The sequence below is a fragment of the Diachasma alloeum genome, unplaced genomic scaffold (assembly GCF_001412515.2).
Source record: "Diachasma alloeum isolate Michigan unplaced genomic scaffold, Dall2.0 Dall_scaffold_00183, whole genome shotgun sequence".
Classification (NCBI taxonomy): Eukaryota; Metazoa; Arthropoda; class Insecta; order Hymenoptera; family Braconidae; genus Diachasma; species Diachasma alloeum.
In genome coordinates this window covers 1,579,945-1,604,118 of record NW_021680349.1, presented here as the reverse complement: position 1 = coordinate 1,604,118, position 24,174 = coordinate 1,579,945, and the positions used below count along the sequence as shown (strand labels likewise).

Sequence of the window (24,174 nt, the reverse complement as noted above, 5' to 3'; positions counted from 1 at the left end):
TACGCGAATGAGATGACGAATCTGATTATTTTGCAGAATAATCTTATCGATTATACGGGTAATGCGATTGCAAAAGTGAAAATTTTTTATTGTGTTCAATTTTACGAATAAAATTCGATTCCAAAAATGATAAATTTGTGTTGCGATGCTTGCGAAGTTCAGTAGCGAAGCGTAAAGCGGTTTATGTCGACTTTGCTCGTAGCTGAGTTTCCGAGAAATATCTTCGGATCTAACGAAGATAACGAAATTTTTGCAATGAGATTTTTTCTAAAAAACTTTTTCGACAAAAATTTTGCTAAAAATCACCAATGGTCAATTACATCAAAAGCTTTAAACGATTTTACCAGATCTAGGAGTTTAAGAATGTACTACACCCTTTCGGCCAAAATTCACGTTTTTTTTCATTTTTCTAGCAAATTATTGATCGGATTGACGCGAAATAATGTACCGTTTTTGCGTTTTATCATTATTGACTGACTCACGAAGTTTCATGGTAGTGCAATCATTTTCCTGCATTTTTTCTAAAGTTTTGTGAATTTTCGAAAAGTTTTAGAAAAAACGCAGGAAAATGATTGCACGATCATGAAATTTCGTGAGTCATTAGGTAATGATAAAACGCAAAAACGGTATATTCTTTCACGTCAATCCGATCAACAATTTACCAGAAAAATTGAAAAAACGTGAATTTTGGTGAAAAGGATGTAATAGATCCTTGAGGTAAGAGAGCGATTTCTTACAAAATTCAATTTTTCCATAGAACAACGATTAATTTTTTATCGGTAGTCAGCCAAAAATAACTTTGTAATTTATATTTTGACTTGAGATGTTGCCAAATGTATGATTTGCCGGGATGTGAATAAGGGTATGTTAAGTCAGTCCCATCGTGGCTGGTGTTCCGACAACTTTTCGAGCTTCTCCCTTCAATTAGTTTTCATTAAAGTTTACTTACAGTTGTCATAAGTTTATTGAGTTTGTAGTTGACAGTTTAAAGTTTTTCGAGTTCAAAAAGTTTAATAAATAAGGTTTTAATGTGCTCTCCTAAGTACTGGTCTAATGGATTTATTTCAAAAATAAAACTTCAACCAAATTATTCCGTCACAAACGAGTCAACTTCGTCCTCATTAGAGGTTTGGCGGCTAACGTATCCACTCTTCAAGTTTGGCGCTCAATATTTCAAAAGGTGCCACTGTGGTCGGACATCATCGTTCATCGCCTACGCAGTAGATAAAGAAGGGTTCTAATTCACCCGACGTCGATAATGTGGTACGAGATTGTATTCTTTTCCATTATGTCTGTTCTAAGTGTTTGCATCAACGAAACAGTTGTCCCCGATTGTCTCTCCGTATAAAATAAAACCGAAGCTACCGGGGGACTCCGGTTAGCCCCGAGTCCTAAGCAATATTCCGTTGTTGTAAATAATTAATGTTTGTTTTTTGATACATTAAGGTGTAATTACAAATCCGATAAAAATAGGGAGGAAAAATTGTGAGGGAAAACGGCGTCTCGAAGAAAGGGATCTTCAAGGATGTCCTCCGAGGCAGACGAATTGGAGGCAAGTACTGAATTCACCTGGTGATGACTGCGTTGAGCATTTGATTCTCAAGTGAAATAAAAAACATGACGACAAGCCCATGGTGGCACATATCGGGGGACATGGGAACACCATAACCCCTCATTTGTTTCATAAACCCATCATTTTCCCTCTCATTCTTGCCCCTCAACCATTAATCCCCTCTGACACTCCAAAAGTATTGAGAACAGATACAATTGTAATCAACCTCGGTCAGCAGAATTCAATCCACCTAACGCAATGGCATTTATGTTTCAGAATATGGTATTAAGTTTTCGAGTGTCTGAGCTTCAGATGCTTTTAGGTTTCGCTGGTAGAAACAAATCGGGACGTAAAAACGAATTGCAATTGCGTGCTTTGGAATTATTGAGACTGAGATCGCATCCAGTGCAGTTGAAAATTCGTGAACTCTATAAAACAATTCAGTGAGTAAATAAATATTGAGTGGATTTGTGAAACTAAATCTACGTCATGGAGAATTATATCTCAATTTTTCGAGAGATATTCTTCGTAGATTGACTTTTTTTACAGAAAAGATGCCATCGAAATTTTTTACGTAGCAAAAAAAATTTTAAGGCTTGTTTTTGCTGGAAAATTCTATTGGGATTCGGTTTTCTGTTGATAGACGCTCTGTCTTTCTTCCTGTATGCCTTTGTGGTCACCACTAGAGAATGGAAAATAAAAAGGGAAAAGTTGCGGTGGAAAATTTACATCTATTGGCCTTTTCCCATAGAATATGCATGGAAATAGTTTTAAAGAACAAAATAAAATCCAATGTGTTGTTTTCCCAAATTTTCTATTAAATTTCCTCACGTGTCATTAATTATCCATCAACAACTGACCTCACAGTTAAACTGACTCAAATAAGTTCATCGAATTTTCACTCATGTCACTTTCATTTTTCACTACAAACATCGATCATCGACATTGTTTCAGAGCGGATCAGTTAGCTGCCCACCAAATGTACAGCCAACAAAGTGGTGATTCTCAATTGGACGAAAACATGCATCAGAGAAACGATGATGCAAGGTAGAGTTCATAATTTCTTCTATAATCATATTAAAATGCATGATTTATATTTCTCTATGAAGACAACACCATAATAATGAATCCTGGATCAGGGTTCTGCGTAGAGTCACCCAGCAGCATGGAGGATCTGGAGTGGCACCTGGGAAGGATTTGCCACCTGCTCACCAGGCGTCTATGCCGCAGTCTCAGGTCGCCAGGGCACCACCGGTTTATCAGCCCTCGAGTTATCAAGCAGTTGCAGCTCAGGTAATTGAAGTATTTGTTTTTGTGGAAAAAATTGCATGGAGAATTTTTAAAAAATCGGGAAACTGGATTTCGTCTATTCATTCATTCATTAATTCACTTGCTTATTTATTTATTATTGTGTGAGACCCAACAAAAACTCAATATAAGAAACATTTTTAAAAATCTTTAGACATTATTAAAACATCTACCCTCTCCATAAATTTTTCTTTTCATTTTCAGTTGGAAATTCTCGATTTTATCTTTCAAAATAAAACGAAAAGAACTAGTAATTTTTTGTACTTTAAAAATCCCATCATTTTCTTTACGAAAAAAATTATAACAATGCAACAGCTCAATTGATTAACCGTGTTCAATTGTTTGACTGCTGAAGTGTTTCGTACAAATAATTTTTCCGTTTTACAGAGATCGAACAACACTGTTTATGCTCCCTACCCCTATTCAACAAAAGTCCTGCCCCCACCAATGCAAATCCAGCAGCCGAGTCAGTATCCAGTGCATCCAGACGTCAGACTGAAGAAGTTACCCTTCTACGACTTACTTGGAGAATTGCTCAAACCCTCGAGCCTGATGCCCCAGGGCTCCATGAGACTGCAGGAGAACAGTTTCCAGTTTCACTTGACCCCACAACAGGCGTCCGACATTGCTACTTACAGGGATTGCAGACCAGGGTCCAAAATGGAATATATTATTCAAGTAATTGAGGTTTTCATCCCCTCTAATTGGCGCCCTGTCGTTTTTAGTTTTTTATTCTCATAGAGACTTGCGCTATTCATTCTTGTTGCAGGTTCAGATGAGATTCTGCCTTCAGGAGACATCCTGCGAGCAGGAGGACTATTTCCCACCCAGTGTTCAGGTGAAAGTCAATGGAAAACAATGCCCACTGCCAGTGAGTTCTCACTTTCATTCATTTTTATTTATTTATAAGGACAACAACGCAAAATGAGAGATTATGGAAAATTAGTATTAACTTCCACAGAAAACAATATTTGATATCTAAAAAATTTTTCAAGCCTTGCATGTTATCTTCTTTACATTTTTAAACTAATCTGCCCAACTATTTAATTCATCAATGTCAAATTGACAGTTGTTACGAAACGATTATGAAGCTTTTCATGAAGTTCTCCACAAATTCTTCAGTTCTGAAGAATAAAGTTTATCAAATTTATGAAGTTTAGAAAATGATTTGTTTATTGGAAATTCTTCAGTTCTTCAATTTCTGAAATTAATACTGTTCATCATTAATTTCAGAATCCCATTCCCACGAATAAACCAGGAGTCGAGCCGAAACGACCTCCACGACCAGTTAACATAAGCCCCCTAGTGAAGCTCTCCCCAACAGTAGCCAACACAATCCAAGTGACCTGGTCCGCTGATTACGGCAGACGTTATGCAGTAGCAATCTACATGGTTAAAAAATTAACGAGCTCAGAATTACTCAGTAGACTTAAGAACCGAGGTGCCAGACATTCCGATTACACACGTGGTCTCATCAAAGAGAAACTCAATGAGGATGCAGACAGTGAAATAGCCACAACGTCGCTGCGTGTGTCACTGGCATGTCCGCTGGGTAAAATGAGAATGAGTACACCGTGTCGTGCCAGCACCTGTTTGCATCTACAGTGCTTCGATGCGTCGTTGTATCTCCAGATGAACGAGAGAAAACCCACTTGGAACTGTCCTGTTTGTGATAAAACAGCACTTTATGATAATCTCGTTATTGATGGGTATTTCCAAGAAGTTCTGCTGTCTAAGAAATTGTTGAGTGATGTCAATGAGATACAGCTGCTGCAGGATGGCTCTTGGGAGAATTTAGTACTGAAGAAGGAGAAGGATAAGGACAAGGACAAGGGGGAGGCGAAGGCAGAGTCCAATTCACGGGCTAAAGTCGATGTTGATACAGTCGATTTAGGTATGAACTAATTTCATTTGTCAATTAAATTAAACGAATTTCATTTCATTCTTAATGAGAAGCACTTGTACTGATGAAGAGGAACACTATTATCTTGAAAAATCATTTCTTTTCATAGAAAAAGTAATGAAATGTGAAAACGAGATGACCAAACTTCATTAAAAAACTCAATGCATTCGATAGAAAATTTCGTTGGATTTCTACTGAACTTCTATTGGAAAATTCCGGAGCTTTATTACGCTTTTTTTTACAGAAAATGTCCAATAGAGAAGAAATCAGTAATCAATTTCTTTCAATAGAAATCCAATGGAATTTTCTAGCAAATTCGCTCGTTTTTTCAATGAAATGTTTTCAAAACAATGAATTGATGATTAAATTGTTCAATTTTTTGTTTCCACAGACGAAAGTACCTCAGCAGTATCATCGAAACCAGAGGAGAAGAAGAATGCTCCAGTAATTGATCTGATTTCCGACTCAGAGGATGACGACGAGGGTCCTGCAGCAAAACAGATGAAAATGTCCAATAATAAAAATCCCTCGAGTCAAGGGACTCCTCGGAGAAATCACGACAATGCCAGGAGAGACAGTGAGTCTCCCGATCTGTTGGTCATCAATCTCGAGTAAAAACCGGACTTTTCATTCTACCATTTCAGTTATTTCAACAGCTTAATGTAAACGTAATTCTGATGTAAGTGCGTACCAAAGTCGATTCGTGAAGCACATGGTTTATGAACAACTAAGGACTTTTGTTTGTATTAAAAAAACAATTTCATTTTCTTGAATTTCTTAAAAATGTATGGCTATTCTTTTCACTTCTATAAATAAAATATGAAAGTAATAATCGGGGTTGAGTTTAATTTTTATGTTAGAAATAGACGGTAAGGTTGAGTTTGTCCGGCCCTGGGTGAGTGTTTTCGGCTCGCTGCTCTGAGCCCATTGCATCGACACTGTCACCTGTCTGGACAGAAGGAAAGAAATTATTTTCATTTTTATTCTAATTATTTGATTACTTGTACATTTTTGAATATTTTGAACACAGAATTATTCCAATGGGGAGGGATTTTTTGGCAAAATGTCACGGGACTTCAATCGTTAATATCTTCTGATCAAACGATACAAACAATTTGAACTCATTTTGAATCCCATTTAATGTTTATTTTAAAATTGTGTCAAATAAAATTTACTCTACTGTCATTCCCAAAAATTTCTTATTCGTGCAATTTCACAATTATTGAATATGAAATTCCAATGATGAGTTCTTGAAGCTTAAAAAATACCTTGAAAATAAAAAAATGGAAATTCCTCTCTGTCTTCTTAATTTACTGAATATTAAAGGTAGACCCCACTTTCCCTCATTCTTTAAAAAAATGACTTTGAAGGGAAATCCACTCGTTTTATTTTACAAATTCATTATTACATCGACAAAAATACGATAAAAATGTCTGGAATAATTGCACTTGATCACTTGAATTTGAAATTTAGTGAAATAATATCTTACTCTACTGTCATCATTCCAAGACAATTTTTTAACATGTCTGGAGTCGTCGGCAGGCCAAGCAGGGATCAGAGAATCAGGTGGATCCCCCGAGAAATTCGATGAATTCTGTGAAACTGTATCTAGGTTCATCCTCGCACTCAGGTCATTCATATTCTGCACGAGTCCTCCGATATTCGGAATATTTGACGTTGCAGATAACGAGGGGGTAATCGGCATCGGAGCGACTTTGTGACGGCCGTAAGTCGGCGGTTGACGGTTGGAGTCTTGAATACTTCCGGCGTTGTACGGGTTCTCGTTGTCCTCCCCGAAAACTGGATTCTTCGTTCCTCGCGGTCGTCTCGTGCTTTTTGAGGTTTCCTCGTGAATCGCAGTTGCTCCGAGGATCTGGGGGCTCGAACTCAGGGCAGAGGGAACTGGGGATTTCCCGCGGTAGCCCGTGCCGATGGAATTCACTGAGCCTGAATTTTTTGGACGCTTTCTGAAGTCAAAGGAACGAATAAAGAAATGAGGAGATGACACTCGCAGGAATTTTTGGTTGAAATTTCTGGTACACTTTTTGGAAATTTTTATGAAGTTACTTGCACTGAAATTTGAACGAATTTCATGATTCAAAATTCACAAGTTTATGGAAAAATCAGGGAAAAATGGAGATTTTAGTTCAACTGTTCCGCAAAAATTAATAATATTGTTTTACTGAATTGAAATTGGAAATTAAATTTTTTTTTCTTCCCCTAAATCCAATGTAATGTACATTGTTAAATATTCTTGTCTACATTTTTTTTGTCAGATTCTGGAAATTTTCATCAAGATTTCCTATTAAATTCAGGAACTATCATTATGAAAAATTGAACATTCCATTGATTTTTTAATAATTCGATCAGAACATGAATGAAAACTGTAAATTTTGGTTCCATTATTCCTGGAAAATCAGAAAAATTATGATAATTCCGTCCATTTGGGTTTTGAAAAGTCATGTTCAATTAAATATCCAAGTAACTTGTGGAATTCGTATGTTACTTCTGCTGAAAGATGGCATTTCACTATTATGTTCCCCCTAAATCGAATTCAATGTCATTCTTATGAAAATGACTACCAGATTGCCCATAAAATTTCAATTGTTTTCTAACAGTCTCATTACAATTCACAACAACATGAAATTGACTGGGAAAAAATAGTGAAAAATAATTTTTCAAAACGAAAAAAATTCTGTAAAATTCATTCAAGTTGAAGAAATGAGTAAAAATGAAAATCATAGTTTTACTTCAATGTTGTACTCACTGTTTATAGATATAAAGTATGAGAATTAAAATAACAACTCCCAAGAGTCCCAAAACGACTCCAAAAACAGCAACAAGTAGAATGCTCCCATTGAGCCAGGCAGGAGCAGCTCTAGCCGCAACGGGTGATCTAGCGTTTGGTGGTATGTGAACAATGAGGGGGATCATGCTCGTTCGTGGTGGCTTCCCCGTGTCTGAGGCAACCGCAACGAGCCTAGCCAGGGAACCGTTGAATGGGCCTGAGGATGTTAAGATCAGTTCTCCATTGTCTCGGATTTCGAATAATCTAGCGTCCGGTCCTCGAAGGGACAGTGAAACCCGGTCTCCTCGGTCGCCGTCCGCTGCCTCCAAACGACCCACGATAGAGCCCACTCGAAGAGTTCGAGCATGAAATTCGTAGCGCGGGTGACGAAATCGGGGCTCCCATTCGTTTACGTCTTGCACTGAGACGTTTACACGGGCTGTGTCATTCTGGAAGAACATTTTCACTTTTCTAACTTGGGTTTTGCACGAAAAGTTTTCCACTGGTTTCTCATTTTTTTAAAGAATATGAAAATAGACATGTATTTCGTCTTTTCAAATCAATCAAAAACCTACCGAGTTCGATATAAAATTGTATTGAATTTCTATTGTATATTCTGCCATTTTTTGGCCCAATTTTATTGAAGAATTTCTAATAGAAACTATTTTACAGAGAACATTAGTAGAATTTTATCTTTCTACACAACTTTTCCTATAGAAAGTTATCAATTTTGATGAATGCATTTTAAAAAAGTAATATAATTGCTATAGAATAAGTAAATTTTTATTTGTCTTCTCTTTGTCAGAAAAAAAAATGTTGAAAATTTGAACCGAGGACATTCTATAGAAAATAGTATGAACAAAAAAATGAACAAAAGGGACAATAAAAAATACATGTTATTTTTCAACTCCCCGTCATATTCCACGATTTCTTCTCATGAAAAAACCTCAATTCTTATAAATCGGAGGGCTTTACATTTATTCCGTCAGAGACGTGTACAAGGAAGCTGTGGAGAATTTTCTTCTCGTAATCCAACGGCTCTTTGAGCAGCAATTCCCCGGAATGTGTGATGGAAAACCTCTCCATTTCGTCAGTGACACCGTCGAGCCAGAATCGCAGCTTTGTGTCGATTTTATTCACCCCCGTTGTGAGGATTATACTACCGGGAGGAGTGTTCTCTGAGACACTCGTGAGAAAGTTTTTTAACACGAATTTCACTGGCAAATTTCCACCTTTGAACAATTAACGTGAATATTTTTTTAATTAATGACGAACGGTCTTTTCAATTCGTAATGAAGAATGCATTTTGCATATTTGAAAAAATCCCATTCTTTCCGAGAATTGCATGGTTATAATATGATTCCTTTTCTTTTTCTTAAGATAATCAATCATGTCACGAGGAAAAATCAGATATTTTCTGTAGAAGATTTCTTCATCTACAAATAATATCATTTTCTAATATCATTTGATATCATTTTATCGATTTGTTCTGAGATTGTAAATTTTCCGACTAATTGCGTAATCAAAAGAAATTCGTGACTGGATTTATTTTCGAAGCTGCAAATTTCTCAAGAGAAATAGTTTTGCGCTCAATAAACCTTTCAACAAATAACGTGAATATTTTTAATTAATAACGAATGTTTTTTTATTCATAATAACCAATGTATTTTGAATATGTGGAAAAATCCCATGCAATAGCCTAACAATTTTTTCTATTCGTTATTTTTTGGAAGAATCGCATGTTTATAATATGATGCCTTTCCATTTTTGCAAGATAATCAATTATGTCACGAAGAAAAATCAGAAATTTTCTGTAGAATATTTCTTCATCTACAAATAAAAAAAATTCACATTTTGTCCTGAGATTGTGAATTTTCCGAATAATTTCATAATCAAAAGAAATTAGTGACTAGACTATTTAGTGACTATTGATTTTCGAATCTGCAAATTTCTCAAGAGAAATAATTTTCGGCTGAATATACCTGCTTTAGTCGATGCCTCACGTCCATTCTCCCGACTCACCATAACAGTTGCGAGACTGTATCGATCGGGATTGTCAATTTGCGTTGCCTAAACAATGAACATAACGAAAACTCCAATTAAGTAAATATCTTCCTTCACCGAAAAGTCACGTACCTTAAGAACCATGGTAACAGGTGTTGATAATTCATGGTCCATCAATGGACGTGTGAGAGAAATTTCACCAGTCTGTGAATTGAGACTCAAGAAAGGAAGAATCCCACCCTGAATAGTGTACTTAATCGGGGCATTGATTCCAGTGTCTTGGTCACGAGCTTCAATAGGTGCCGGAGAAACCGCCAACACCTTTCTCTGTGAATGAACAATAGAGTTATTGTTTCATGGAGCAGGTGATCAAAATGCTCAGACAAGTGATGGATACCCAATGGCCCTTACATTTCTAACTGTTTCCGGGACGACGATGCTGTACTGGTCGTGCAGAAATGCCGGATTTTGATCATCCGCGTCGATTACATTCACCGAGAGTGTCGTAATGGATGACTGCGGAGGATTTCCTTGATCCTAAAATTACGGGGAGAATAATGGACTGTTTGAAATTCTAACGCACTTGGTGATGAATGTCATTTCTAACTATTGTAATTACCCACTTGTAAAAAATTGTACTTCCCAACTAGTGCGTTAACGTAAGATTTTGGAATTTAATTGACCGGAAGATGTTAATTAGCTTTGGGAAAATGATTCTGGAGGGATTGGGTTTTTACGTAATTTTTTTATTGAAAATGAAAAATTAATGAGAAAACATTTTGGACACGTATTCTAAAATTCGATGACTGCTCGATTTTGCATGATTTTTCGAACTAGAAAAATACGTGTGCTAAATTATTCATTCAGCTTCCGTATTTAATCGTTTTGTTAAATGGGAAAAATTAATCCAAAATGGATTTTTTGTCATATTTAACAAAAGCGGAAGTTGTAATAATCATTTTAATTTGTAAATTCATTGAAAAAATTGACGATTCCATTTCTCTCATCAAAAGCACTTAAACCTTGCGATATTGTCTACGAAAAATACAATATTATTTTGAGTGAAATGAAATAAAGAACTTTTGAATCATTTTTAAACATGGCTTTGCATATTTTTCATATTTAACGAATGCAAAAGTTTCATAAATAACGTGAATTGACAAATTACTTTCAAACAATACATGTAATATCAGAATAAATTTTGAATGAATTGAAAATTCAGCACAAAAACTGAATTTTATATTTCTATTGAATTTTCACGAAATTTCCTGTTTTTTCAGTATTAAAATTCATGGAAAATCCCTCTGAATCAGTTTTTGCTAAATTCCCCATCACCTCTCAAACGGTCTCGCGTCATTTAGAAAAATGCTACAAACCTGAGCGCGAATATTAACGGAAAAATTATTCAGTGTTTCGTAATCCAGAGGCTTTCGCAGCACCAGGGTTCCCTCCAAAGCATTAATAAACACGAAATAATCCTGAAAAAAGGAATGTCAATAACTCTAGTGCATTTTTCTTCTTCAGCGTTTAAGGTACTTCATTCGAAAGAGGTAAATGATGACATTAATCTAGGATTTCCACAGAATATTTATGATAATAGTTGGAGGATGTAGAAATTTTCTCTTAATTTTATCAGAATTCATTTTTAAATTAAGAATTTGAAGATTCTTACAGGCACCAGAACAATCTACTGGGTTTTGGCCGATTCTATTAAAGAATTTCACAACTGTACAGCGCGTTTTTTTAATAGAAAATTTCCGATCAAAATTATTTTATAGGAAAATTCAGTAGAGTTTTCCATAGAAATTCCTTGGCATGCATTCTCCAATTTTTTTTTCTTGCTTTTTCATTAAAAAAATTAAACAAAAAATTTAGAAAAAAAAGTTCTGCTGATTTTTTATAGAATATTTTCCATTGAAAATTTCTATTTAACAAACGCGCAGTAGAGCTGCGGAATTCTTCAATAGAATTGGCTAAACACTGATAGAAAGTTCAACAGAACTGCAATGAAATTTTTCAATTGAATTCGCTAGGTTTATCTATGAATTTATCTCGTATGCGTACACGCATGAAAAAAATTAATAGAAAAACCTAGCGAATTCGCTAGAAAATTCTATTGGATTTCAGTTAAACTTTTCATGAGTTTTTGGCTAATTCTATTGGAATATTCAATAGGAAATATTCTGTAGAAAAAGTCAATGGAATTAGATTTTTCTACAGAACGTAATCTATTGAGATATTTTCTAAAGAATTTCCTCGGCTCAGTTTTCCCAAGCTTTTTCGCTCTATTTTTCTTTTCTTTTCATTCAGAAAATCAAACAAAAAAAAACTTAGGAAAACCGAATTTTATTGACTTTTTCTATAGAATATTTTCTATTGAACATTTTGATAGAATCGGTCAAGAATCAATAGAACTCATAGAAATTCAATAGCATTGTCTAGCTAATTCGCTAAGTTGTTCGAAATCTAGAAACCTAGAATTTTTTTCTTGTACATACACGAAAAATTCAGGAGACTTCTGCGAGGATCTTGCATAATGAACTTCCTATGAAAATTAATGTCATAATTTTTTTAATACTCCGTTGGTCGCGCTATGCGCGCCGCACTTTTTTCGATTTTTTAAATTACACTGTAGTAAACAACTGAAGTAAACCCTCAGAAAAATTTGAAAAAATTTGACATCTCATTTTGACGTGTCTAGAAGTCCTATCAATAAAATCAATGAAATGTCTACCAAAAATATTGTAAAGAACGGGTACATTTAATAAATAAATAACTGTTTATTAAAGATTTTGAGGCAAAAAGGAGTGACGCGTCCGCGGATGAAGATAAAAGAATAACGAGAAAGAAAGAGGTGATCGTATATAAAAGTGGCTGAGAAGGAGGAAAAGTAGTTGGATTTTCAAATTTTTATTCCAAAACTCTGGGCCGTGTACCGTGTATAAGGCGAATTTTCCGAAAAACATGTCAACTTCGAGTTTAAATATATAATTAAGGGTACCACTGAACATAAAAAATCTCACGGGACGTCTTCAAGTATACGATCTAGATCACTCTTGATTTTTTTCATATTTTTCCTAGATCTTTCAAATTTATCATTCCGTCGATTTATGCCGGTGCGGCGCGGCGCTTACGGCGCGGCCAGCGGCGTTCGCAGCTTTTGCGCGACCAACGGAGTGTTAACAGACGAAATCTCTTAGAAAATTGGATTAATTACAGAATGCGAGCCAGGAAGAACGGCATATTGCACAGTGGAGTACGGTCCCGGTTGATCGGCATCGATGGCTCTGACTCCCTGGAGCACCCTGGTCCCCACCACCGTGACCTGAATTCACGGAAAAGAAAAGAAAAAACGCTGGAGTAGCATAATTTTTCCATGTCAGATGGCCAAGATTCATCCACTAATGGCACATCTCCAACGAAACATAGGAAATATCCGCTGTTTTATTGTAACGGCGAGTGAGTACAGCGTTACGCGTAGCTGGTAACGCGCTAGCTCACCCACTCGTCTCGTTCACTAACACATAACGAAATTTCAAGTTGACTCGTCATTCGCTACATCCCCTACTCCAAACGTTAAACTCAAGTTACGGTTTGCTGAATTTCATGCATTAATGGCTTTCAACAACGAAACTCTAAATGCTGAACTACTAAGTATAATACTTGAAACGAAGAAAACAAAAATCTGGGATAAATAATACTCGATTAATTGATTTTTTTCGGGTAATTGTTTAGAGCTTTGTTTACCTCGGATATGTTGAGAATGTAGGGTGCATTGACGAACTGGGGCGCGTTATCGTTGGCGTCGGTTACTCGTATATTTACAGGTATCATAAAGCCCTGGAATATGCAAGTAATAACTGTAGAATCAGGAAGTAATTACATTAATTGGGGATTGAACAACTGCGGGAATGATTTTTCGGTAACAAGTGGATGCACCAAAAAATGTCGATGCAGATCGCTAGGTTTTAGAAAGTTGGGGAAGACCCCTTCTCGTAGAAAGTGGCTGGCATTGTGACTTATGAATTAATTATACTGTTAACAAACTGAAATTATGAGGGCAATTTGCGGGAGAGATAAGGAAGTATTATGAAAAAATCGAGGAAGTCGATTTCAAATGAACAAGTACGAAAAAATTCAACAGAAAAAGCCGCGCATTTCATACGATTTTTTCTCGGGCGGCTCTTTTTGATAAAAATACTTCAATTGATTTGAATTTGATTTTTTTTCCCAATCAATCATGATATATAGTACAAAAATTCCTTGGTATGAATTTCTCAAATGTTCTGACTGCAATTATATTCCTTTCTCATGAAAAAATTCAAAAAGAAAACAATCTCAACAGAATAACTTGTACAAAAATAACCAAAATCAATTGTTTTTTATATTTTCTATTAAATTTCGTGAAATTATGAGTGCAATTTACGGGAGAAATAAAGAAATATTATAAAACAAAAAAAAGTTTTTTCCTGCGTTTCTTTTTAACACAAATATTTCATAGATTTTCATTTTTGTACGCAATAAATGCAGATATCTTCTTCAAAAATTGATCAATATAAATTTCTCAAATCTTCTCACAGCATTTATTCCCCATTCTCGTCATAAAATTCACCCGGAAAAGAACCTCAACATAATGAATCGCATAAAATATTTTCCATTAAATTTCTTGATACGTGAAATAAACTCGTGTCACGACTTTCCAGAGTTATGAACTTACGGGATCTAGCGTGTGTCGTCTCTCGCATATAATGTTAATGTATACACTGGCGGGACCATCGATGCCCTCCTTATCAAGTGGTCTAATAAGCGTTAAATTTCGCGAATGAGGTAATATAGTAACTGGACTATCATGCTCTTGAAGACGTAATTCTATATCTCCATCGATACTTGGATCCCCAAGGACCCCTAAAACACCAATGGTATCGCCGACTTTTTTGTCCTCGCCGACAAAGAGATGCGAGGATGTTGCACCGTTCTCCAGAAAGCATCTTGTGTCTCTGATCACTTCAACCAAAATCACAGTTAAAATCCCCCCTCACAACTCTCCTCCCCCCCAGTTATCAAAATCGATACTTACATTGCGCTGAATTCAAATTTGCCAACGAAATAATCAACAATAACTTCAGCATTATAACAGTGGATAGCATTCACGTGTCCAGACACTCATTTCCTGCCACATCGGAAGAATACTCTCGTCTCTTCATCCACAACGACTTAAAGATTACTTCAACTCCTCGTAATACACTGTTACAACAGGCACAAACCCTTGAACTTAGTGAATATCCTTCACATGGTAATCATCGAACACTTTCGACCGAAGAAGAAAAGGGAAAAGAACCGGTTTAACACAATGTCCTTTCTTCAAAAAGACGATTTCCGGTGCGAATATAATACGAAGTGGTTCACACAAAACATAACAATCGATAAACTCTGGCGATAGAATTGTAACTTCACTGGAGATTGCACGAGGGGTACCTTCACAGCACGAATGAACTTATGAATTCATAATTAATTGGGGATCATCGCATGGAATTTTTAAAGAGTGAATTATTCGAAGCGTCTGGATGCCCGGCAATGTCCAGTCTGAGACTGTCCCGTGTGCAGCTGTGAAAGGGTCTCCACCGTACAACAAACATAAGCATGGTTCAGGAAATGACCGGTAAAAAGAGGGGATAGATTCTCCCCCATTTTCCACCGTGAACAGGTGCCACAGTGCACACCACTGTGGAAAAAAAAACCCATGGCCCACCGTATGGTAATTACCACGCGCTCCACTGCTCCACAATGAGAAAATTCAATGACTAAATAGGGAGATTTTACCCAACAAACGGCGAGAAATGAGAGAGAGAAACAAGTCTTTTATTCTTTTATTATTACTTTAATTGTTTCGTTATATTTTTCATACTCCCTACTTTCTCGATAAAGTACACATTTAATATAAAAGAAAGTATGAGAATTCTTATGCATGCGAGTCTTTCATCTTTCCTCCTAAATGGTGTCTATTACAATATGTATTCATTTTTTTTTGTTCGTTTAGTTTTAATTATGACAAATGTGTATAAAATGCATGTAGAACACATTTCCCTCATTTTTTCCATTTGCTCGTCACCTTGCGTTAGACATATAAAGAGTTGTAGTAGGTTTTATTTATTTATCATTGATTTTATATTGCTGCGAGTTATTATATATACATAGGTTTATATATACATGTACGTGTATATTTATGAGTCATGCAACTGTCTTTTTTTCGTAATTCAATGACAAAAATTCCCCCCTCCATCGCTCTCTCCACGTGTGCACCAATCATTTTTATTTCCACCCATTATTGGTTTTTCCTTCTCATGGATTGGGGTGGGGGGCGAACGATGGGGCAGTGTGGAGGAGACCTTTGCGATGGAAGGGTGAAATCGCAAATAATAGTTCTTTTAGTCCATTAGTGAGAAATACTTGAATAAAAATTATGCAATTTGTATATTTTCGAAGAGCTGCATATCAAATTTTAGTTCGAGTTATAAAGATGATTTCCCTACGTTATGTCATCATTAACGTAAAATAATGAATTATTTTTTTTGTTAAAATGTACCTCTAGATGGATTATTATTAGTACCTATTACTTAGGAACTGTTGACGTGAAGTTTTCGGAAGATGATTTTTCTCTTTTCATTGTTGTATCACTAGATCTACCCACATAATAGTTCGTGTAAATAAAATAATGAATAAAAATTATGATAGAAAATGAACCACAGTGTTATATTCCTTTCATCGTCTTCAGCTCCTTTAATGCTCACTTGTGTAAATTAGTTATGCCGTTTTGTTTCTTTTATGATTATTAATTTCACTTTCCTTAGCTTATCGATGCAACGTGAAGAAGACTCTTCATGGGCATGATTCTGTTTTTTTTTTTCGTTTTTATACTTTAAATTACAGGGAGTCTTTTATATGTAGTACCACTGAGCGTTTGTTTTTTTTTAAACTTTATTCTTGAAAAATTGATTAACCCTGAAAACACATTCCAACGTAATTAAATTAACTAAAGGAATTTGTCATTTTTTTAAATGCAAAAGAATAAAAGGAACGAAATAAACCATTTTCAGAGGTAATTCAACATTCCACTAGGTTCTCTTCTAGGTTTTTTTAAAATAAAACAGATCTGTGACGAGTTTACCCTTAACTACTGGAGAATAAATTCATCATTCACTTGTAATGAAGTGAAAAATTTATGATCATTAGAGTTTAATTGATTTTTATACTGTGCAAGAAGCTCGTTGGATGTAGTTAAGGGTTAAATCACAGAATTCATGGGGTATATGCAGTTATCTCCGAGCCAAAGGTGCCACGTGTACCTCGTATTGGACACTGCATATCTCCCACTATGTAATCGTCACTTGGCTCCAAATATCATTGACTGTCGCATGCATTTTAGAATTATACTGATAAGGAAAATGCTATTTAGGCTGGGGGCAAACCCACTCCCAGTGAAATAAAGTCGAATAAATTTGAGCTGACAATGTAACAAAATTAAAAAATATATGAATTCAATCATAGAGATTAGAAGGCAGAAAATGGGAGGATAAAAAATTGATTTTTACTTTTCTTCTAAACGTGACTTACGGATTGATATACGTTAGACCGTCCGATATTATTCGAATTCATGTTCGATCTTTGCATAGTCCGGTCTTCGTATCGGGTGCTACCCTGGCTTGCCATGGGCCTATTCAATGTGCTGAAATCATAACTGAAAAAGAATTTTTTTTACGATTTTTTAATTTTATTTTGCAAATTCTTTTCGATTATTCGATTTTTCGATTATTATTCCATTATTTTTGCCATTTTGTTTTGAAAGAATATCACATAAAAATATTTATAGAAAAAATCCATAGAATTTCATCTTTTCTTCCAACTTTTTCTATAGGAATTTCACGACATTAATTTCTTAAGTTTTTTCGACTCTATTTTTCTCCTCTTTTCATGAAAAAATTCAAACAAAAAACTTGGAGAATTCCAGCTGAGGAGTTTCTATAGAAAACATCACAATAGAATCTACCAAAAGATAATATACAATTCAGTTGGAATCCAATAGAATTTTCTTATTTTCTTATGAAATTCTTTTATACGTGATTGAGAACTGTACGAAAAAAATGTGCAAAAAACCAGAAGAATTTTCCTCAGATCTTCAAGAGAACTGTACTACATTCCAACAATCACGATAAAGTAACTATTTTTCTTACCTGTTTGCATTATTTGGTGAATTGAGGCCGGAACTGTTGCGAGCAGCAACCGTTTTCGTAACAAAATCAGCCTCCTTCCATCCGTGCTTCTTATACACCTCACGTAACTCTGCATGCTGCCACATTGTGAATAATACTTGTCCTAAAAAAAGAAATATCACAAACTGGAAGAAAAATGTTTCCCCCAATCCTTCAGATTCATCCCCTTAAATTTCAGAATTTCCCTCAAACACGTCTTCAAGAAATGAAGCTCAACCCACCGGCAAATTTGAGAACACGGGCCGTATACTTCTGCCTCTGTTTCGTAATATTCATGAGCCTCTCGACCCCGCCCGCATCCAGCAGAGATCTCGAGAATTCAGCATTCTTCTTGATAACTTCATTTAAAGTTGCAAGAACAGCAGCAATGGTGTCGTCACTAGTGCCCTGATCATGTTGATTATTACCAGATGGCAATTTCTGGATTAAATCTCTCATAGCGTACTTTCCGATGAGCTCCTTATTCCGCTGATCGATAGCGAGATTTCTCAGTGCAGTTGCCACTGCACATACCACGCGATCAACCTCCATACGCAGTAGTTCTACTAATATTGGTAGACCCTTTTCCTTACGCACAGCTGCACGTATCTCAATGCTCGGTTGCCAGTAGCACGCAGCGAGATTCTGCAATGCACCAGCAGCCGCTTCCAGGGTCTCGGGGTTCGAGCAAGTTTGAAGGAGACTCAAGTAACACTGTACAACTTCGGGCTGCCATAATAGCTCCATTCCCTTGACGGGCTCGGTTCTTGTTGTTGTTACCGTCTTCGATGTTGTCACTTCCTTCTGCGCTGGCTGGCCGTCTTTCCTTCTCTTACTACCACCGAAACAGCCTAAATTCTCTCCTGAAAATATTTTTTTTAATTTGATGAAGGATGTCTTGAGGAGACAGCTGCAATTTACTCGCTTTTCTAGCCTCTCCTTTGGAATTTATTTTTTGTAGAAGTCACATTTTTTGAATTTTTTTATGGCACGCGTGTTTAAATCTCGTTGATTAGAAATTATCGAGGTAATTAAAGGCTGTTTGACGGGAAGTAATCGATAGAAGCGATATTAGCTGTCTGTAGGGGACGGATAATATGAATTGGTAAATATGCTGATGAGAATAGATGACACAGAAATTGTCAAATTTGTCAATTAACTTGCGTGAGATAATTTAGACAAGTTGATCAACAATAAATTCTTTTGACATGCTTATAAATCAATGATCGAGTCTGTTCAGACTGTCGAAACCCTATTTTTGCTTTTTTTGTCGATTTTTTCAATTTTCAGTCGTTCTTAGGATGTGAAATTGATTGGCTACAAATTATTTATGAAGTCTTCCCTCCAAAATCCCTCATACCTTCTCATGCGTTCATTTGAAAGGTAGTAGCATCCAAAAATTGCACCGAAAATTACACATTGAATCTTTTTGAAAAAGTACTCTTCCCAATTTTTTATACGCTACAAATAAAGAAAATATTGAAACCTCCAAAGTTTCAATAATAAAATCATTACAAAATGGGCTTTGATATTCAGCCACAAATATTGAAAAGGATTTTACAAGGAAAAGTATTTTAAAATCCGTAAATAACAATGTAAAAAATGTAAAAAAAATGAGTCATTGAATGAGTCATTGAATTCATGCATCTTCCCCGAAAAAACAAATTACCCTCAATAAATTACCTTTCACAGGCGCAGCAATACGATTCTGCACAATCGTCTGTATCGGATGTTTATCGTAATTCGGATCCTCAACCTCCTGACAACGATAGCTCAAATTCCTCAGAATACAGACACAATTCTCCACAATCTTATTCCCAATATTAGATTTCTCAATAGCCGATCTAACAACATACAGAAGTGCATCAACAAGTCCCTCGCACTCCCTCAATTTTTTTCTCGCATACTCCCCAGCACTGGAAACATTCCTAAGTACACCAGAGGCATTCCTGAATACAGTTGACCAGCATGTCTCACCATTGGAAGCACTTGGATCCCAACCACTGTGTGGTATTATGATATTATTAACAACAAGTGTAACGCCATCATCAATAATAGCTTTTTTCAAATCCTCACAGGATGATAAATTCCAGAGAACTCCAGTTACCAATTCCTTGACATCAGCGTCTGATGTACGTCGTAGTAGGCTAATTAGTGCTGGTACACCACCGGCATTTTTAATTGCTCGTTTGTTCTCGTCATTCTGACGTCCGTAAGACAAATTTCTCAATGCACCGCAGGCATTTCTGTACACATCGGGGCTCTCATTCTCCAGTAGTTGTACGAGAGGTGGAATACCCCCCAGTGATCTTGTTTTCTGCTTGTTAGGATCGTCCATGTAGCAGAGATGCTGAAGATAAGCAGCTGCATTGGCCTTTATGATGTTATTTGGATTGCTCAAGAAACCAATGACTTCAGAGAGATTTGGATCTCGCCAGCGCATGGATTTTGGATCATCACCGAGGGGGCTTGCCATTCCTGGCACTGAGTGTCGTGTCTGGAGTCGTTGGAGGTGCAAATCGTCCTCGAACATTCCTGGGGCGAGACTAACGGGCAGCTGCACTTGGTGGGATTCGTCGTAGGATGGGCCCTCGCTGGATATTGCCACTGGGGGGACACCTATGGTGGGACCGTAGGCCACTGGACCGTAGGGCGATGGCGAGACGTAACCGTAGGCCACTTTACTTTCATCGTATTGGTCACCTGGCCCTCCTGGGCTTGGGGTTATTCTGTAGTGGTCCTGGAGGGCTGGATTCAGCACAGACTCCATGTCGTTGTAACCACCTTCGACGTATTGGGGACCTTTGCGGAGGTATTCTGTGAATAATTGGGATTTTTTTTTGGTTTTTTAATATCACGAATTGATTGGGGTCTGCTTTTTTTTCAATTCAATTGGGCGAGGGATGCTTGAAACATTCAGAGTCAATTGACCTCATTGGAATTATATTTAGCATAAAAAGTTCTTTTGGAGTGTTCCCTTGTAATTTTGGGTGGAAAATTGATGCGTTTATCAATTATTTGTGGAAACTGTTCCCTCGAAAATTCCTCATTTTCTGCAGTGAATTCACTTGTGTTTTCAATTGCTTGATGAATTATTTTAAAATAACAAACTTTCGATTTTTTAATGTTTCAAATGCAGAATCAAATTTAGACATTCAGAGTTTCAATAGTAAAATTACTGCAAAATTAAACTCTAGGAATTTAATTTGTGGCATGAAATTAATTTGTCTACAACTTTGAAAAAAAATTATCCCAACCGTCTTCGACAAATTAGGAACTTTTGCGGAGGTTCTGTACATAATGTGGATGTTTTTTTCTCCCCTAATTTTGGGAAATAATGAATGCAGATGTTGAATGCAGCCGAATTACGCAAATAAATGTCGAGCAATTGCACGAAAAAAATGGTTCTCCGACATGAATAACTCATTGATAAAACCTGTGGTACATAATTACCATGTGGTGGTGTCGTACGACTGTGATCCGAGGGACTATGTGGACTGTGTGGTGAGTGTGAGTCCGGTGCATAAGCAGCATGAGGGGCTGGATACTCAGCCTGTGTTGCATATCCAACATAAGGATCATAGTGATCGAAATTAACCATGTAGGGATCGGCTGCATAGCAGGGATCCCCATGGGGATACTCTTGAGACATTAGCGGCACTGGGATGTAATTAACTGCCCCAGCCTCGGGCTCTATGTGGGAAACCTCACGGATTACTTTGGTTACTGATGTTATCTGTAAATAAATCGTTGCATTATTGACTCAGCTGTATCGATCCAATTTCCATTGAGTTGTGCTAATGGCCCTTGGTTTTATTAGATAAGGGTATTACATCGTAATAATCATTAACGTACTTGCTGGGATGTCTGTTGATTGTGCCCTCGTAGCAATGGATCATCCTGAACGGACAATTGGGACGAGTGGACAGAGTGAGTTTCCGCTTGTCCATTGCTGCTGTGGTAATCCGTTTCAGTTGGACCACTTTCAAAGGAAAAACAAATTGTTTAACGATCATTAGCGGGCGATTGTGAGCTCCATTACAGTATCACTAATCAATGAAGCTTGGAGTTGTTGCATTAGATCTTATTTGTGCATTGTGCCCATTTATCTGTGTACAATTATAACGGTGATTACTACTATTCATGCGGGAGTTTGTAGATCACTACGTTTTGTTTACGTTTGCACGTGCTGTTAGGAAACGTTTAGTAGGTACTAATGGGGGTTAATCACCTCTTCTTAATTTCGATTCGTGTTACATTGTGCTCTTGACGCTGCTCAACCCTCCGATTCACCAGCCTAGTTGGATAGAGGGGTGTTAGGTTTTTTGGGTTACAAGGGGGATTAAACATTTGAGAAAAATTAGTAGGGTATGACGAGATTATTTTTGTGAGTTGGGAGAATTAGTTTTTGGAATTTGTAATTTGTCTACTAAAACAATTAGAGATAGGTGAAAGATGAAAGGAATAATTAGTGCATTTTTTAATTGCTATATAATGGAATTGGTCTGGGAAATTTTTTATTACACTATTGTTTTAATGAAATTTCAAGTTTTGTCTGTTATAGTTAAAAATTGTATGAAAAAATTAATGGAAGCTGTAAATTTAAGTTCAATTATTCTGTGAAAATCTGGAAAATTCAGATTAATTTGGTGCTGAATATTCATGTGTTGATGGACAATGCGAGTAACTTGGGGAATTCTAATTCTCAGATTCTCAAAAATGTGAAATTTCATTTTTTTCCCCTAAAATGAATTCCCCTGAAAATTATTAGTCAAATGGGTTAGTAAATTGAAATTGTTATTAACAGTTAAAGAGAACACCAAGAATTTCGTGACAACTTGGTGTTCAAAACACCTTTAAAATGACTTTTTCATTGATTGTTAATGTATTTTTGGTGTTAATTACTGTTACTTACAGACACGAATCAACGAGCTGATTGTTGGACATGCCTGAAGTCTTTTTACACAGTGTATCACAGTCCAGCTGAAATAATTGACGATAAATTGATAAAATACCATTCTAGTAACATTCAAACTAATGACATTCAACATCCAAGGCCTTATCAAACCTTTACGAGTTGCCTCTCGGGTCGACAGTTGAGACTGAATTCTATTATTGAATTATTGACAGCCGTTGTAAGAAATTGAGCACATCTGAAATACAAATTTAGTTTGTTTGACGTGATCATTTAACTCTCAATTATTGATTCGAGTTGAGAATAATCAATGAATAAGACAGAGAGAGAGAGAGCATTGAAATGCTCACAATTCCGAAGTGGGGAAAGGCGCGTGAATGATTGTCCTAGCTTTTAAATGTCGAAAGAGATTTTTTTTTTCATTCTCATGAGGAAATATTTGATTTCTATAATTTTACATGTGTATTACCAGCGCATGCGCGACTACTGTGCATCAACGGGTTGCCTACATACACTCTATATGCGACAAGAGAGTACGAGAGACAATTACCCGAATGAGTTGAGTACAATAAGTACATATGTACTGGAATTTAATTGAGTTTTCGAGAATAACTGGAATAATCTACATCGCGACGATCGAAAGATACCACTCCACTGTCGAATTATGTGGCACTTCCTGATGGAGTAAAGGCAGAAATACCATAATTTTCCTCCCATGATCTACCCCATTACAGACACTGGTCAGTGAATTGTTGTGTCAGAGTCATTACTCCCGACACCAATTACTTATCCATGGATTTATGGATTTTTCGTTATCTCTACGGGGAAATCGCTGGTGTTGGGGGCACATGAGGGCGTTTTGTTTGAGTTTAATGGCACAGGGAAATATTACCTGAGACGTCTTTTGGCAATTTGTTGTATTGAGATCCTCCACAGAGTGTATTCTCCAAATAATTAAACATTTCAAACACACACTTTACATTTTACTCGTTAATACTCGATTTATTCACGCGAGATTCATTATTATGAGCTATGATTCACTGTTTCATCTTGGGTAGGGAGAAGATTATTTTACAAACACTTGTGAAATATGCACTGCCGGTTAGACTACATATGTCCCACGAATCACTCACGTCTGCTGGGGTTTAATAACAGTTTATGGGGTGTTGATGGTACAGCGGTGGCACTTGGTGGCGAGACGACGGGCCTTTTTCAGCCGTGATTTGTCTTCAACTTCGTCAAATGACAATTCAATGTAACCACACTTGGTCTAGTCGCCAACGCCTACACAATACACAGTGCATGCATTCTCATACACACTGATACATACTTGTGGCAGCCTCCAATAAACAGTTATGTAGTTTACAATGGGCGATATGGAGTCTGGGATATAGTGCGGTCGTGACAATCGAGAGAGACTCTTGAGAGTGGGGAGTACTGCGCACGGGTGAACTGCCG

The 24,174-nt window shown here is 36.6% G+C and overlaps 3 protein-coding genes across 4 annotated transcripts; 1 reads left to right on the top strand and 2 right to left on the bottom strand.

The window, feature by feature from the left end:
- The first annotated feature begins 1,296 nt into the window (after nucleotides 1-1,296).
- On the top strand, nucleotides 1,297-5,595 carry LOC107047653 (E3 SUMO-protein ligase PIAS3). Its single transcript, XM_015270450.1, has 8 exons — nucleotides 1,297-1,552; nucleotides 1,829-1,995; nucleotides 2,507-2,599; nucleotides 2,692-2,845; nucleotides 3,248-3,538; nucleotides 3,630-3,731; nucleotides 4,094-4,754; nucleotides 5,155-5,595. Exons 1-8 carry the CDS (start codon nucleotides 1,526-1,528, stop codon nucleotides 5,376-5,378), a joined length of 1,719 nt encoding a protein of 572 aa, XP_015125936.1. The 5' UTR covers nucleotides 1,297-1,525; the 3' UTR covers nucleotides 5,379-5,595.
- LOC107046551 (protocadherin-16) lies at nucleotides 5,353-14,684 on the bottom strand. The gene is made up of 12 exons (XM_015269188.2): nucleotides 14,633-14,684; nucleotides 14,273-14,559; nucleotides 13,303-13,395; nucleotides 12,773-12,880; nucleotides 10,932-11,033; nucleotides 9,967-10,092; nucleotides 9,688-9,882; nucleotides 9,534-9,621; nucleotides 8,527-8,783; nucleotides 7,531-8,000; nucleotides 6,253-6,730; nucleotides 5,353-5,712 (listed from the first exon to the last, which is right to left on the bottom strand). The coding sequence occupies exons 1-12, from the start codon at nucleotides 14,682-14,684 to the stop codon at nucleotides 5,620-5,622; spliced, it is 2,349 nt and encodes a 782-aa protein (XP_015124674.1). The 3' UTR covers nucleotides 5,353-5,619.
- Nucleotides 14,685-15,409: 725 nt separating this feature from the next.
- On the bottom strand, nucleotides 15,410-24,022 carry LOC107047643 (catenin delta-2). Of its 2 annotated transcripts, XM_015270446.1 has the most exons (11): nucleotides 23,609-24,022; nucleotides 22,870-22,954; nucleotides 22,717-22,784; nucleotides 22,033-22,098; nucleotides 21,657-21,783; nucleotides 21,255-21,537; nucleotides 19,485-20,618; nucleotides 18,044-18,664; nucleotides 17,784-17,925; nucleotides 17,167-17,290; nucleotides 15,410-16,554 (listed from the first exon to the last, which is right to left on the bottom strand). In XM_015270446.1, exons 3-11 carry the CDS (start codon nucleotides 22,746-22,748, stop codon nucleotides 16,549-16,551), a joined length of 2,535 nt encoding a protein of 844 aa, XP_015125932.1. In that variant the 5' UTR covers nucleotides 22,749-22,784; nucleotides 22,870-22,954; nucleotides 23,609-24,022; the 3' UTR covers nucleotides 15,410-16,548. The 2 variants fall into 2 exon arrangements, with proteins under 2 accessions (XP_015125932.1, XP_015125926.1); XM_015270440.1 differs by having other exon boundaries at nucleotides 16,414-17,290.
- Between the last annotated feature and the right edge of the window lie 152 nt (nucleotides 24,023-24,174).

Coding starts and splice junctions, on each gene's coding strand:
- LOC107047653 (XM_015270450.1), top strand. CDS start 1,526: ATGTCCTCCGAGGCAGACGAATTGGAG. Junction 1,996..2,506: donor GAACTCTATAAAACAATTCA/GTGAGTAAATAA, acceptor ACATTGTTTCAG/AGCGGATCAGTTAGCTGCCC. Junction 3,539..3,629: donor AAATGGAATATATTATTCAA/GTAATTGAGGTT, acceptor TTCTTGTTGCAG/GTTCAGATGAGATTCTGCCT.
- LOC107046551 (XM_015269188.2), bottom strand. CDS start 14,684: ATGCTGAAGTTATTGTTGATTATTTCGTTGGCAAATTTGAATTCAGCG. Junction 8,001..8,526: donor ACGTCTCTGACGGAATAAAT/GTAAAGCCCTCC, acceptor ATGTTCTTCCAG/AATGACACAGCCCGTGTAAA. Junction 5,713..6,252: donor CTTGGAATGATGACAGTAGA/GTAAGATATTAT, acceptor CCTTCTGTCCAG/ACAGGTGACAGTGTCGATGC.
- LOC107047643 (XM_015270440.1), bottom strand. CDS start 22,748: ATGTCCAACAATCAGCTCGTTGATTCGTGTCT. Junction 20,619..21,254: donor TCGTACGACACCACCACATG/GTAATTATGTAC, acceptor AATTATTCACAG/AATACCTCCGCAAAGGTCCC. Junction 17,291..17,783: donor TCACCAAATAATGCAAACAG/GTAAGAAAAATA, acceptor ATTCTTTTTCAG/TTATGATTTCAGCACATTGA.